Source organism: Pleurodeles waltl, chromosome 8 (assembly GCF_031143425.1).
Source record: "Pleurodeles waltl isolate 20211129_DDA chromosome 8, aPleWal1.hap1.20221129, whole genome shotgun sequence".
Classification (NCBI taxonomy): domain Eukaryota; kingdom Metazoa; phylum Chordata; class Amphibia; order Caudata; family Salamandridae; genus Pleurodeles; species Pleurodeles waltl.
In genome coordinates this window covers 456131835-456147196 of record NC_090447.1, presented here as the reverse complement: position 1 = coordinate 456147196, position 15362 = coordinate 456131835, and the positions used below count along the sequence as shown (strand labels likewise).

The 15362-nt window shown below is 40.9% G+C and overlaps 1 protein-coding gene across 1 annotated transcript in view; it reads left to right on the top strand.

Annotated features, from left to right (window-relative positions):
• LONRF2 (LON peptidase N-terminal domain and ring finger 2) overlaps positions 1–15362 on the top strand; it is a 245336-nt gene that overhangs the window by 225267 nt on the left and 4707 nt on the right. Inside the window, exon 11 of the mRNA XM_069204393.1 lies at positions 12750–12899. Within this exon, the coding sequence (XP_069060494.1) occupies positions 12750–12899 (150 nt within the window). The remainder of the gene's footprint in view (positions 1–12749; positions 12900–15362) is intronic.

Genomic DNA, 15362 nt, shown 5'->3' with positions numbered 1-15362 from the left:
CTCCTTCCATCTTGTGTTGGGCCCAGACGTTTCCATCCTGTTTTTATTTGAAGAAATTGTTACAAGACCTGTTGTGACTGTGATGACCACACCCTCAGTCTACAATCAGGACTTGGGCTGCAAGTCTAGATTGTTTTTCTTCCACCATGTGGCTTAGATTCTGGAGAGAGCAGTTCCAGTTCCAACATGTTCCTTACCAGATTAGTCTGTGCCAGCTACTCATACTTCTATCACCCAGACTAGAAATCATCACCTATTACACCAAGATTTTTCCTCCTTTGCCCAGGACTACTTTCCTAATAGAGACCAAATGTTATCCTTAGATGCATCATGCCTGTGGAGCTCGAGCTTTCTAACTTACCCCGAGATTCCCAACATTTTCAGACCGGACGACCTGCTCAGCTCTGAGAAGAAGCAGTCCCATCTGGCATCTCGGCGGCCCAAGGAGGTCAGATGCTTTGTTCCTAGAGGCAGAGGAAAATTGCCCAGAGCTCATGGTAAAGCAGGCACCACCCCAGACCACTGGCCCGAAAAGAAGTATAAGTCGCTGGGATTAGTCGCACCTCTGGGACCGCAAAATAATTTGCAACATCCTAAGAGCCCTACGACCAAGGTAGAACGCTCCTCCAGAGGGATTCAGGCTACAAACCAAGAGTTGAGCCAAAATGGCATAATCGTTTGGGCCTGACTCCTTTAACTGGTGTTCTGTGGAAGAGTTTAAGGCCAAAGATGTTACATCCAAGATCAAAACAAAAATTAGATGTGCACCTAGTGACCCTGTCAATATCCAGGGCCAGTCTCATCATGACTCGTTGGTTGTTCATAGAGCAAGCAAAATGGCATCAGCACAGGCAACAGGGGATGCCCTAAGAGGGAGTGTGTATACTCTCTAGGCAAGTGCTTAGTGCTCAGGGCCGCCACTGACTGGCTCATCACCAATTCTGTGGGTCACCTTTACTGATAGGATTTCCCTCATTCATGGGAGATGGGGGTCCACAGAAAGAGCTGGTTGCTGAGGGTAATGTATTCTGCAACATCCACATCAGGTGTGCTCTAAACATGATAGACACCACCCTTAACGGACTCAACTGCAGCATCCTTGTTTGCAGGCATGCCTGAGTTAGACCCTCTGGATTCTGAACTGAGGTGCAACAGCACCTCCTCAATGTCCCTTTTGACAGCGAGCATCAGTCTGGCTCTTAATCGATCAGATGCTCGAGATAATCAAGAAGAACATAGACATCGCAAAGTCCATGGATGCCCCTCTAGCTGTCTTTCACAGACAGCAGAGCAGAGGAAGTCCCAAAGCTGCAGCCTCGAGTCAGAAACCATCTCTTCAGCTATAGTGCTTTGAAGACCACCAACAGACCAAAACCTTCCAGCAGGATGTCTAGTATACTGGCTTTTATAGAGGCAAAGATTGCTCCAGTTGATACATCTCAACCAACAAACGACTTCTCAACCATCCTCCCCCTCATCCTCCCAATATTATGTCACATGTTGAAGAAGGCTAAGGTACTTCTTCCGGCAGTGGAAGGACATCACCTCAGATCAATGGGTACTCTTCAGTCGTGCACAAAGAGTACATCCCACTCTCCACCATGTCCCCAGCCCAGACCTCTTAAACGACTCGCCCGCTGAGCAGAAAACAATCTGGACTGGAACTCATATTTTGCTGCATTGTGCAACAAAGTGGAGTCACAGAAGATATTGTGAATCCCATTTCTACACACACATACCCTCGCAGCCCCAATCTCTCACACACCCTCATGCCCCAAACACACACATGCAGCCTCACGACCCCAAACGCACATTGTTGAATAAAACATTGGATGGTTGTGTTGAACAGAACAAAGGATGGTGTGTGGTGGTCCATATATCATTCCTTGTTCTGTTCAACTGTCACTCACATTTTGGTTGCACTCGCCACAGCATGGGGGAATGGGTCCTGTCTTTTTCTGCTATTGGGTTTCTTGTACCGTGAGTGCTGGCATTTTGCTTGCTCGCTTGGTGGGCCTGTGTAGTGTGTTGTACTATGTATGTTGTTCAATGTAGCAGTAAGAAGGAAAATTTAAAAAGAAACATGTTCTTTCAGAGCTAACTAATTGTATATTTGATTAGAATACCTTCACTACCTTTTATACCAGTTTCTGGTGTACCAATTTTAAGATAGGAAGAGTGGTGTGAATATTTGAAGAATTATATATACACCATTGATGATGAAGAGAAAGAAATTCAAATTCTCTTACATTGCTTAGGCCCTGGTGGATTGAAAGGTCATGGAGATGTGTATGTAAACGCACTTGAAGATTTGAATAACTATTATAGACCTACAGTTTGCGTAGCGATTGATTGATATACATTTTTCCATAGGACACAAGGTAAAGCTGAATTGGTGGAGGATTGTTTCTACATTAAGGAACTTGGCATTTAACTGCAGATTCGGTAACCTGCATGATGAGCTCATTCGGGATCAGATTGTCAATCAAATCATAAAATTCTAGCATTCAAGACAATTTGTGGGCCAAAGGAGAGAGTTCTTTGCAAGAAGTTATCAACATTGTTAAAAAGGCAGAACTTACTGAAAGATGTCCTAAAGCAGTTTTAGGGGAAAGAAAAAGTGAAGATGTCATAATTGCAAGAGTTAAAGGGAATACGTTTACAAAAGAACACAAAAAGAAGTGGATAGGAAAAACAGAAGTTGAACAGAAAAGTTATAGATCTGATGGTAGAAGGAAATATTACAGATGTGGTAGCAGTGAGCACCTTGCCAATGATAAATTGTGTCCAGCTAAGAAGCAAAAATGTTCAAAGTGTGGTGTGATTGGTCATTTTCAGAGTGTGTGTCTGTGGAAAGCTGGAAGTGGTGGCAAGGTGCTAGAACTGGAAGACACTATCACATCGGATGAAGATAATTTGAATGTGTGTATTGTATGTGGATGTTAAAGATGATAATTCTGTTTTGCACACTGCAGAAAAGGAAGAAAAAAAAACCTATGTGTGAGATAACATTGGGTGGGGTGAACATATGTATTGTAGTTGATTCAGGTTCACCGTACACGATTGTACATAGGGATGTGTGGAAAAGGGAATTTAAACAAACATTGGGTGATGAGTTTTGTTTGCCAGACATAACCATTAAAACACTCACTAGTGAAGTTATTGAGCTGTTAGGATATAAGAAGTTTAAATTTCAGTACAAAGATAGGGAAACCATAGGGTAATTGTATGTTGCAGTCACATGTCCCCCTGTTTTGGGTTGGATTGACCAAGGCAAATTAGGAAAATTATTGGATCCAAATAACCCGGAGCCAGTGTTGACAGTCCAACCAGAGTTGGATATTGGTAAAGTGGTTCTAAAAAGGTTTCCAAATGTATTCTCTGGTCGTATTGGAAAAATTAAAGGGTTCAGGCATGAAATCCACTTAAAAAAGGATGCTAAACCTCATGTGCACCAAGTAAGAAATATTCCCATTTCTCTGAAGAACGATGTGAAGGTGAAGTTAGATAAATTGCAAGATGAAAAGATTATTGAACCTATCGAATATTCGGAGTGAGTGGCTCTCTTGGTGGTTGTGAAGGAAGCCAACTGGAATCTGAGATTGTGCATTGATTTACGGGATCTTAATAGTAGTATTCTTATAGATCAGTTTCCTTTGCCACACATCAATGAAATGTTATCACACACAAAAGGTATGAATTTGTTTTCATCTATTGATTTAAAAGCAGCTTACCACGAAGTTCAGTTTCAGCCTGACAGTAGAAGTTTGATCACTTTTGTTACACCGTTTAGGTGTTATAGATTCAGGAGGGTACCGTTTGGCCTAGCTTCAGCGGTGGCAATGTTTCAGAGATTGATGCATTCAGTGTTGGAAAATGTGGATAATATTATGGTCTTCCAAGACGATATTCTCATTATGGGAAAATCCAAAGAAGAACATGATCAAACCCTGTTGTAGGTACTTGATGTTTTGGACAAGAAAGTTCTAACTGCAGAATTTAGCAAGTGTAAATTTGCTTGTGAACATGTTACATATTTGGTTGATATTGTGACAGCGGAGGAAATCAAACCAAAGAAAGAACCGGTGACTGCCATAAGTAATGCACCTAATCCCCAAAACAAATATGAAGTCTGTGCATTTTTAGGATTGGTTGAGTTTTGTTCCAAATTTGTTAGAAATTTTTCTGCGAAAACGTATGACCTAAGGCAGCTACGCAAGGTGAAAAATAAATTTGAGTGATCTAGGGAACGCCAACAAACTTTTGATTTACTCAAAAATGATATTTTGATATTTGCAAAGCACCTCCCCTACAAGGCTTTGACTCAAACCTTAAATGTATCATCACTACGGATGCCAGTTGTGGAGGAATTGGAGCAGTTCTGACACAGAAGAATAAGGCTGGACAAGAAGATACAATTGCTTTTGCTCCACGATCATTGACTCAGTCTGAGGAAAAATATTCTGTTATTGAACATGAAGCACTAACGTGTGTGTGGGCATTGGAGCATTTCCAACAATATGTTTGGGGTAATGAAATTACGTTAAGAAGTGATCATAAACCACTTGTGAAAGTATTAACTACAAGGGGGTTATACAGAGCATCTCCCTGATTGGCTAGGATGTCAGTACGCCTGTTTGAATATAATTATAATGTGCACTGTTTGCCTGGGATGAAGAATGTTGTAGCAGACTTCTTAAGTCTTATGCCTCTGCCTACTGAGAACATGGAAGAAGAAGTGAATGAGGATTTATGGGTGGCTCTTGTGGAAGAAGGTGTGTCAAGGTATTTCATGTGATGAATGGAAGACAGAACAGGAACAAGATGAGACTTCAAGGAAGGTGCAGTGTATGATCACCAAGGTGTGGCCATTGTAAAAACTGGTGGACGAAGCTCTGTTACCTTTCTGGGAAGTTAAGGATGAATTATCCTTTGAAGATGATTTGATTGTTAGAGGTGGGAGAGTGGTACCTCCTACAAATTTAAGGGCTAAAATTCTAGAGATATGCCATGAGGGTCATTTAGGAATTGGGAAGACAAGAAACAGAGTGAAGTATTGGTACTGGTGGCCTGGGTTGGATAAAGAAGTGGAAAGGAATGTTAGGGGGTGTGTGGTATGTGAGAATGCTGACAAAACACAAGTGACATTGAAAAACCGCCTATAGATCCCATTTTGTGTCCCAACATGGCATGGGAGAGGGTAGGAATTGATGTGAAGGGTCCTGTTGGTGAAGGAAACAGACAGGTTTTTATTCTGGTGCTTGTGGACCACTTTACCAAATAGCCAGAAATAGAAATTGTAAGGAAAGATAATACATATAGCTTTATTAAATTTCTGGACAAAGTTTTTGTGAGAGAGGGTCTACCTAAAAGTATTGTTTCTGACAATGGGTCTCAATTTCTATCCTCAGAATCTAAGGAGTACGTGAGAAGGAATGGGATCAGGCATTAAACCTGCGGGTAATGGGGTAGTAGAAAGGTTTAACCGAGTGCTGAAAGGAATTATCCATTTAGCTAGTTGTAGTCATTTAGTATGGGAAAGAGAGATATGGAAAACTGTTTGGGCATTTAGAGTGACTGTGTGTGCTAGTAGAAGTTCCAGACCATTTGAACTTATGAGGAGAAGAACTCCCATATCCAAAGACAATGTGGGTTGGCTTAAGACTGCTAAGAGAGTAGAATGGTCCCCTAAGGAAGTGAGGGAGAACATTGAAAAGGCACAGAAGAAATGTAAGAGATACTATGACATTATACATAACAGTAAGGAGGTCAGACAAAGGATGGTTGTGTTGAACAGAACAAAGGATGGTGAGTGATGGTCCATACATCATTCCTTGTTCTGTTCAACTGTCAGTCACATTTTGGTTGCACCCGCCACAGCATGAGGGAATGGGTCCTGACTTTGTCTGCCATTGGGTTTCTTGTACTGTGAGTGCTGGCATTTTGTTTGATCACCTGGTGGGACAATACTTTACTTTGCCAGTGCTTGTTTATTTCCATTCTTTAGCCTTTTATCATTTTATTCCTCCCTTGATTTGCCTTGTCAATTCATATAGAAACTTTGTGCACCCATACAGGAAACATGGATGAATGGAATTACATTAAATTTGGAACAAAGGTTAGAACTTTGCTTAGAAGTATTGCTTTATGTGACTTGTTGTAAATCCGATTAGCCATTTTCTAGAAATTAACGTTTAAAGAGGGGCTCGGTTTGGGCATAAGGGGGTTAAAATGTTAGTTGTATCTAGACAGTGGGTCCTGTGTGAGTCCTGCATTACCAACAATTAAAAAAAAAAAAAAAAAAAAAAAAAAAAATAGGGTCCTCTGGTTGGCCAGGGTAGCTTTTTCTCTTGTCAGCCATAATTGTACTGGTGCCAGTACTGCGGTACCAGCAGCCTGATTGGCTGGCTGCCACTCTGATTTAAAAAATGCTGCAGCTGCCATCATAAGTGACTCTGTCCCCTTGTCCTAAAAACGTTTTTCAAAAAGGGCATAAGAGGGGCTGGACAGGAACATGCTGACTACATGGCAATTGGTGAGCAGGGGGATGGGACCCACACAGACCACACTAGAGGTTAAAAAGAAGAAAAGAAATGTGTACTTTAGATACCGCATTGCTCCTGCAGGACTCGGCTTGGCCTTCCTGAGAGGTACAGCAGTATTGTCCCAGTATCTGTACGCAAGCTTCCACTGTGGTACCATGCACAAGCTTCCTCAAGGAAGCTCACATGGTTCCATCAGATGGAAGTTTGTATGGTGGTACCAGAGTAGTGACACATTACCAGGAAAAAAAACAAAAGCAGGAGGAGAGAATGTGGTTGGGTGCTTATGTGGAATTGGGAACAAAGCCTGGCCAGGACTTGCGGTTAACCTCAACCACTGTGCAAGGCCAAATCACCTACACAGCCAAGACATTGAACGTAGGTTACCCCAGGGGGTTGAGTGCATGGTCCTATTTGAATATGATCAGAAAAACCTCAGATATTCACTGAAACAAAGGTTACAGTTATGTTATAGTTAGTTGTTATGGTGCTAATGTGTTAAATCTTTAAACAAAAATCACTAAAAAACAAAGGTTGAAGCAGTGCTAGGTGTTAAAATGAGGTAAAAACGAATATTTAAAAACCAAAAAACTCTGAAATTCCTGTTATTATTTACTGAACTAACTATAACTTATTTATGCACCATGCACTGCTTATGACCTCACACATTCCATTGCTTATGACACGTTAGATGACATTCATGATATCAGTGATGACATCTCTAATGATAACATTCATGACCACTGTTGACATCATCCAATGAATGTAACAGTTTGCCATACGCTTTTCATACTAGAAAGTATACTTAGCAAGCTTCACCTTAGACTCAGTTTTATTTTACCTTTATAGTGCTAATAGGCATACATTTTCACAACATGCAGGGAATGAGGCATAAATCACCCACATTTATTTAGTAGATATTTAACTTTTTATTTGTTTACTGCTGTTCAGGTTTGTAACAAACGTAATATCTCTACCAAAGTTAATGCAATCAGCAATTTATTTAACCTTGAATACTATTCAAAAGCATAGTTGGGAATTATTTATCTTCATAAGATGTACCAGTTAAATACCTCATCTGACAGAGAATTTTAAGTCAACAACTTTTTATTTATGGATTGTCTGCTAATAAGGCTTGTCAAACCAGGTCCCTGCAACTCTATGTAGTTTGTAAAAATACAGTATACATATTACTGAAATGAGCACAATCGTGCACATGATTAGAGCAAATGTTGCAATTATACTGCAACTTAAACTATCTGTATGTCATCCATACATTACACGTTCTTCAACAATGTGTATGTCTCATAATTTTCACTGAACTTCTGTATATAAACGTGCACCTTGTATATCTCCAGGTTAGACAGACATGTTGATAGAACTACATGAGAACTCTGTAATGTCAGCATGTATTAAAAAATCCAAAGGTAAATAAGGAAGTGTGAGAAGCATTAGTTTTTCTCACATACTTTTGGGAACAGGCTGTTGACGTAAGCCACTATCTGTTTGAAACATACTTCTGCAACTTGCACTAGTTGTGCTTAATCTTTCTATTCTTGAAATGGAGTAGTGAGTACACTTAAAAACGTTGCTGGTCACTAAAATGTACACAGTGTAACTTTTATCATACTGAATCGGTCTTGCCTCCAGGATTACGCTATTTCTATTTTGTACAAGCACACGTACATAAGTCAATACTTCCTGTATATAATTGTGTGCCTTTTGCTACCAACTTTGGGCCCAATTTAGAACTCAGCAGACGAGTTACTCCTTCACAACGGTGACGAATATCCTGTTCGCCGAAATCTAAATCCCATTGTATTCAGTGGGATTTAGATTTTGGCGGACGGGATCTGTCACTGTTATGATGGAGTAAACCCTCCTCCGAGTCGTAAATCAGGTACTTCGTTTTTTTTATTATCTAGTGGTTTATAGAGTAATTTGAGGGGCAGCAGCTTGTATTTTCACCAAATGCCTGAGCCTAGTTGCAGCCGTCCTCAGGAAGCGCGGTCACTAGGTATTCCCCTACCAGGACGACTGGCTGCTAAAAGCATAAACATCCAAGGCGACACAGGATTGTATTGCACTATTTCACAAATTGGGACTTACACTAAACCTTCAAAAGTCCTCTTCTGTTCCACAGCATAATATAACACTTCTGGGTTCCACACTAGATACCAGGCAAGACAAACTGTTTCTTTCCCTAGAAAGGCAGCTAAGATTGACTCAGCTGTCCCTCAAGATCTCCAGAAAAAGGTTTGCTTCCGTGCATCTGTACAAGTCATTGCTAGGGAGGATGTAATCTACTATAAATCTCATTCCTTAGCATGCCTGAAGATGAGACCTTTGCAAGAAGAGCTGCAACTCCAATGGATCCAGATAAAAGGGTTGTTCAACGATCTCATCAAAATAATTCAAAGAATGGTCCAAGCTCAGAGGTAGTGGTCCCACACTCCTCACATCTCCATGGTCCTCACATTTCTGCCATCAATACCAAACTTCACCCTAACAACAGACACCTCTCTGGAAGGTTGAAGCAGACATCTCCAGGACCTGCAAATAAAGGGGAAATGGTCTACCTTCCAAAGGTCCATGCATATACACTTGCCTGGAGCTCAAGGCGATTTTTCTCACCCACCAGGCTTTCTTACCTTGCATACAAGGATTTTCAGTGCTGGTACATAGAGACAACATGACCAGCATGCACTATATAAACAAACAAGGAGGTACAAGGTCGCTGGCTCTCTCCCAGGGAGCCTAGGACTTATGGTACTGGCTGACAATACACATCATCACTCTAAAAGGTGAGCGCACATAGCAAGTGTAAACAGTACTTTCGCGGACAATCTCAGCAGGTCCCTAGAGAGATGCCATGAAAGGCAACTGAACCAAGAAGAATTGAACACGTTTTTTAACCTTAGGAAAAAACAGAACTAGACCGTTTCGCCACAAACGAGAACAACAAATGCCACTTCTATGCCAGACTGCACCTACCCCCAGGACCATGGGAGAGTGCCCTTTTGATTAGGCAATTCTGGTTCACGGAGCTCCTCTTGCTTTTGGAGTCCATCCCTGTTCGTATCCAGACAAAGCTAACCCTGCTGACAATGAATCCGGGGCCAATTTCTACACCCGGATCCAGGCTCTCTCCAATTAAATGCATGGCTCCTGAATTTCATAAATTCCAGGATGTTCTTATTCCCCAAGAATCCAGGGCTATCCTTGCAAGTGCAAGAGTGGAATCAACTAACAAGTGCTACAGATTGAAATGGAAATGGTTCTGCTTATGGTGTCAACAATCTAACCTGCACTCACTCAAAGCATCACCGGAGCAAATCCTTATCTTCTCTCGCTAGCTCATTCAGGCTTTGTGCATGCATCAGTGAAAGTACATCTTGCAGCAATATCCAGATACAGATGTTCCTCACATGGCTCGTCATAATGCTCCACAAGGATAGTCAAACAATTCATGAAAGGACTTTTCTGAGTTTTCCCTCCAGTCTGAGCCCCTCCGACTGAATGGCATCTAAACATCGTTCTTTCCTAACTCATCAAACAGGCCTTTGAACCAATTCACAAGGCAGATATGAAATTCCTTACCTGGAAGCTAGCTACATTGTTGGCGCTAGCATCCGCTAGAAGAGTTAGTGAGAGTCAGGCATTCACGACCCAGGAGCCTTTTCACCAGATAACAGACGATGGAGTTATTTTAAGGACTAATCCAAAATGTGTTCCTAAGGTACCTTTGCAATTTCACCTTAACAAGCCTATAATTTTACAACCTTTTCCCCCGATTCCGTACACCCCGCAAAGAAGTGTATGCATACACTGGACATTAGGAGATGTATTAAGTTTTACCTTCATCGTATCAAACAGTTTTGTAAAACTGAGCAACTCTTGGTTGCATATGGACAGTCTCAACAAGGCACACCTATCACTAAAACAACCATTGCCAGTTGGATCTCCGCAACTATACAATTGTGCCACTCCACAGTGGGTAAATTGCTTTCCTCTAAGACAAAGACACACTCCACGAAGGAAGTCTCCACAGCCGCTGCCTTTTTGCAGGCGTTCCTTTAGAAAAATCTGTTGTGCTGCAACATGGATAAGTGTCCACACTTTCACTCAGCACTGTTGCCTGGATTCGGCACACCGCAGTGATGCAGCAGTCACAGGCAGTGTTATGGCATCTATTTCAATAAAGTGAGCCTCTGTTTTCTTGACTAATACTTTGCTCAATATCTAATATTGCATTGCACAGTATATTTCTATATTGATGCGCTACAAAATGTTAATTATTATTTTACAATCCACCATCCATAAGGTTGATAAGGTCATAACATGTAACGTTTACAAAACTGCTTGCTATTCTGATTCAAGCATGTGAATCTGTGAAAGATCCAATACTGGAGAAGAATATGAGTTTCTAACCTGTACCTGTAGTTCTCCAGTATTGGTACCTTTCATAGATTCACATGCAGCCCACCCTCCTCCCCATAGAGGCTCCCCCTTATGTCTTCTCATTACATATCTCACTTGTGCTGGAAAATCTGAGAGACTGCAGTTTCTGTGGTGAGGGTTCTAAAGGGTGCTGTCCCCTGATTAACCAGACTTCGGGTATTTTCAAATGATGTGGATAGGCTGTGAAAGTGAATGCACTTTAACATTGTTTGACATGTAAAACTTCTTTATACTGCTATTTGATAATACCATGGGGCTCCCACTTCGACGACGGGGAATGATTCAAGCATGTGAATCTATGAAAGATACCAATACTGGAGAACTGCAGTTACTGGTAAGTAACTCATTTCCTTACCTCATATGTTAACAAGGGCTTGCACCGTAACTCTGTAAGCCAAAGGTTTATCAAATAACACAAAGTAATATGCTGCATCCACCGTTTTAAAACAGAGCCACACCTTGGTTTGGAAGAATATTTTTCGATGGCTTTCTGAATGTATCACAGTAATCTTGGCATACTTGTATTTGAATCAGTCACAACATACAGCACACCAGTAGACATCTGTATTATTTGTATTTTATGCAAACCTAGCTAGGAAGCAAAGTAGTGCCGAACATTTATTCGGAGTCGGAGTAGCAGACAATACATGACACCACAAAGGGAAATTTCACGTATTGGAATTACAGCTTTCCATTTCACCATTTACAGCTGCATTGCAATACATTACATTTTGCATGTATGTCAAGGTTAGGCACGTGGAGATTGATTGCCCAGATTGCGAAATCCAGTTTCTCACATCAGCTGCTCGCCCACAAGACCATTATCTCCTCCCTGGTCAAGTTCTCTAAAGTAGCACATGCAAGATCAAAGGAAGATGAATTCGGAATCCTAAAATGAGACTGTGAGGAATGCGAACAGTTTCCTTGCAGGTAGATACGGAAGTGCATTCTCTGAATAATCTCATTGAAATAAGTAGACCGTGGAGAAATTGAAATTAGGCATTCATAATTTGCATTGTTCAGGAATTTTGTGTAATTTGCAAACATTTCAAAAATGATGCCACATTGCGTAATTACGCAAAATTATAGTGCGTGGAAGCAGCAGGAACAACCTAAATGTTGGTCATGGCAGTTGTGATTTTTCACGTTATTTCGATTTAGCAGGAGTTTGCATCAACACTGATGCACGGTCACATTTTGAGTTAAAGGACTCATTTGGGTATCACGTGATTTTACCACAAGTTCATGTAATTACCTGAAAGCAAATTTACCAAATTTTGCCTACCCTAGACAAAGTAAGGTACAGTTGAATAAGTTAGTGAGGTAGTTTTGTGATTTTAAACCCTCTGCAAACAACTTTCCTTGTTGATCTTTTCTCCATTATTAAACTTGACTTATCACAGATTAGGGACCTGACACTGTTGTGAAGTAGTATTGATGGTGTAACACTTTTGGTATTTCAAGTAGTTGTTCAAAAATGTTAGGGTTATCTATCTTGTAAAAAGATAAACCAAATAGGGCAACAGCATGCATACATGGAATTTTCCTTGTTAATCTTTAAATGTATGTCAAATACATAATTTTGTTAAAGAACTGTGTGTGCACCCGGGAACATTTTAGTTCATCCACAGGAAGTTGGTTTTCTTTCACATGATGCAATAAAAACGTTTAGCTAATTTATCTTGAAGGCGCACATTTCATAGTTTTATTGAATAATGTTAATGACAGTTTTTTTTTCTTCATAAGGTGGAAGGGTCAGAGTATGAAGAACTAGTCTGCCTTCACAACTCCGTGTATGATCAAGCCTACGTCTGGTTCACCACCCTTAATGACAACATGAAAAGTCAAATTCTCAGTCACTTCGGGGCCATGCCAGGAAAGGAAACCGAGCCACAGGTAACTTGGTCTTTGTAATGAAAATCGTCATCCCACTGTAATGCAGTTGCAAAGGATTCCCAGCTGTATTCACTCCCACTCTGTCATGTAATCATTTACTAGTAGACAAGATCCTCTAGAAACGGAAAGTTTGCAGAAATTATTTACCGAGTACAAGCCCTAGGTCAGACTCTGGGGGAGGTGGACTAATATAATAGAGCATTGATTATAGAGCATTGACATTGGGTTTGTGGGTACCTGTACTCCATCTATTGCCATCAGTTGAGTCAGATTAGTATGCTTCCAGGTATCTATTGTCTTTTATTCTTTGCTTCACTTCCGATTTGGACAAATTGATAGAAGATTTTTTTCATAATAAGCCTGTAATTTGCTCAGTAGTCTTGGAAGACTGATGTGAGTTTGCCAGTAGCAGCAAGTCAACAGTGCGTTTTGACATTTCCGAATATTACCGGTTGGGGGATCCACATATTTTCATGCCATAGAGGAACCTGCTGTATTGAAGCAGAAAAGCGGTGCCACATGTATGCAGCCTTGTCCAAGACCATTAGCTCCTCTGGTTTCACTCTAAACCAGGTATCTTCATGCAGTTGCGTAATTAAATGTAGCAATGACCAGTCTGCACCACTGCTAATTTGCTAAAGGCTGAGCAATAGTCTGTAAAGCACACCTAAAGCATACGTGCACAATACCAATACAGGTTGCTAACAAGAAAAAATGTGCTGTTCTTGTTCGACAGTACGCGCTATAATAGTATTAAGGGCTTAAAGAAGAATAAATATGCTCTTTATGATAAACTGCTATGATAAGGCCAAATGAACATTAGATTTAAGACACGTGTGAAATGTTTTGTTAAGAACAAGAGAGAGGTAATGAAGTGCATATGAAGGGCTGGTCTCGTAGAGAGTACCCACACAATTGCAGCATTTATTATGGCATTTCACAGAAAAATTATATTTTGTTTACTCTTATTTTTTTGTTTTCGTATAATTGTTTCGCACAGTGCCATTATTCAATGAAGAAATTCAAAATCATTTTACTGACTCATGATGTGTCTGATGCTGGCATCTCAAAGACTTTGCGTCATCGTCGCATTGTCGAGGCTTTGCATGGCCTGATACCACAGTAACTCAAATTGATCAAGCAAAAACACCTGATCACTGGGACATTTCTGCCGAAAGAGGCGCAGGCTTGCTAAAGCGAATATCTAGAGCACATTAGACCAGTTAGACCAACATATTGCTTTCCCATTGGGATCAGACTATGGGTCACATAATTGTTACCTGACGCATGGCAGAAGCCCTTGCAGGAGAAAGTGCATACTCAGGTTGATTTTGTGGTCATTATTTCTGGTGCAGTTTAGTCAGGCCTGTGAGTCATTACAGCTACAAATCAGTACACAGTACAGAGTAATATGACTGTCGATAACCACATGCACCGGGACCAAGTTAGGACTTTCCATGCTCATCTACTCTGCCTTTTGCCTCCCTCCCTGCAACACTATAGATACTACTTGTAACTATCTTTTCTCTTATATTAGCATTACACTAAATAAGCAGTTCCCCATGATGGAGCATGATTTCCACAAAAAGACTGAAAGAGAAATTATTAGCTGGACTGTTTAGTCGTTGAGCACCGGACATCCTTTGAATGATGAATAAATCCAGCAGAAGGGGTTTCATTGAAATTTGACCTAGCCTATTATTGAGTTACCTTGATGCCAGAGACTTGGCTTCTAATCCCGAGCAAATTTGGTTTAGTTCTTGGCAAATCGTCACCTCTTTTTTCTTCAGCATGCAAATATGTGTAATGTGTTAAATAAAAAAAAGAACTGTCCAGTACTGTTCCATGATCTGTTCCCACCACGCCCTATCGTATCTCGGCTCATGTAATCTAGCTTGCAGTACTGTTCTACGCGCATCATTCCTTCTAAGAGATGCTTGTGCTGCAATACAAGTATACACTCCACTACTCCTTGGAGTTAGGTGTTTGTTGCATCAAATAACTAAACTAGAGTAGTAGTCTGAGTATTTTGAGGGGCCAAAAAAAGGTTGGCTCGGCTGCCCTTGGAGAGTTACGCCCACTTAACCACACTTGCAGTGATGTTCCTAAAAGAGTGTATTTTGGCTATTCAACTGGTACTGTTATTTGTCATGCACCAAAGGCTCGTTAGAAGAGGATAAAATGCCTGAAATTTTTCTCTGGCTGAAAAACACTCTCAAGAGAAATTACCCATTTCCTTTTTATTTTTGCTCTCAGATCGGTTCCATCCGCACCCCATCGCCTTCCCTTACAATTTGTGGCGCTTTAAAACTGGACGTCTGGTTTCTAGTCATTTCTTGTGCCGCTGGCGACCTTCGGTTTTCTCTGCGTGTTTTTTTGCACACCTACCCTAGGAGTATCCCTGGTTACTGTGTAACAACTTACGAGGCGGCTGTTTCCCATTCTCAGTCTACGATCATGGCT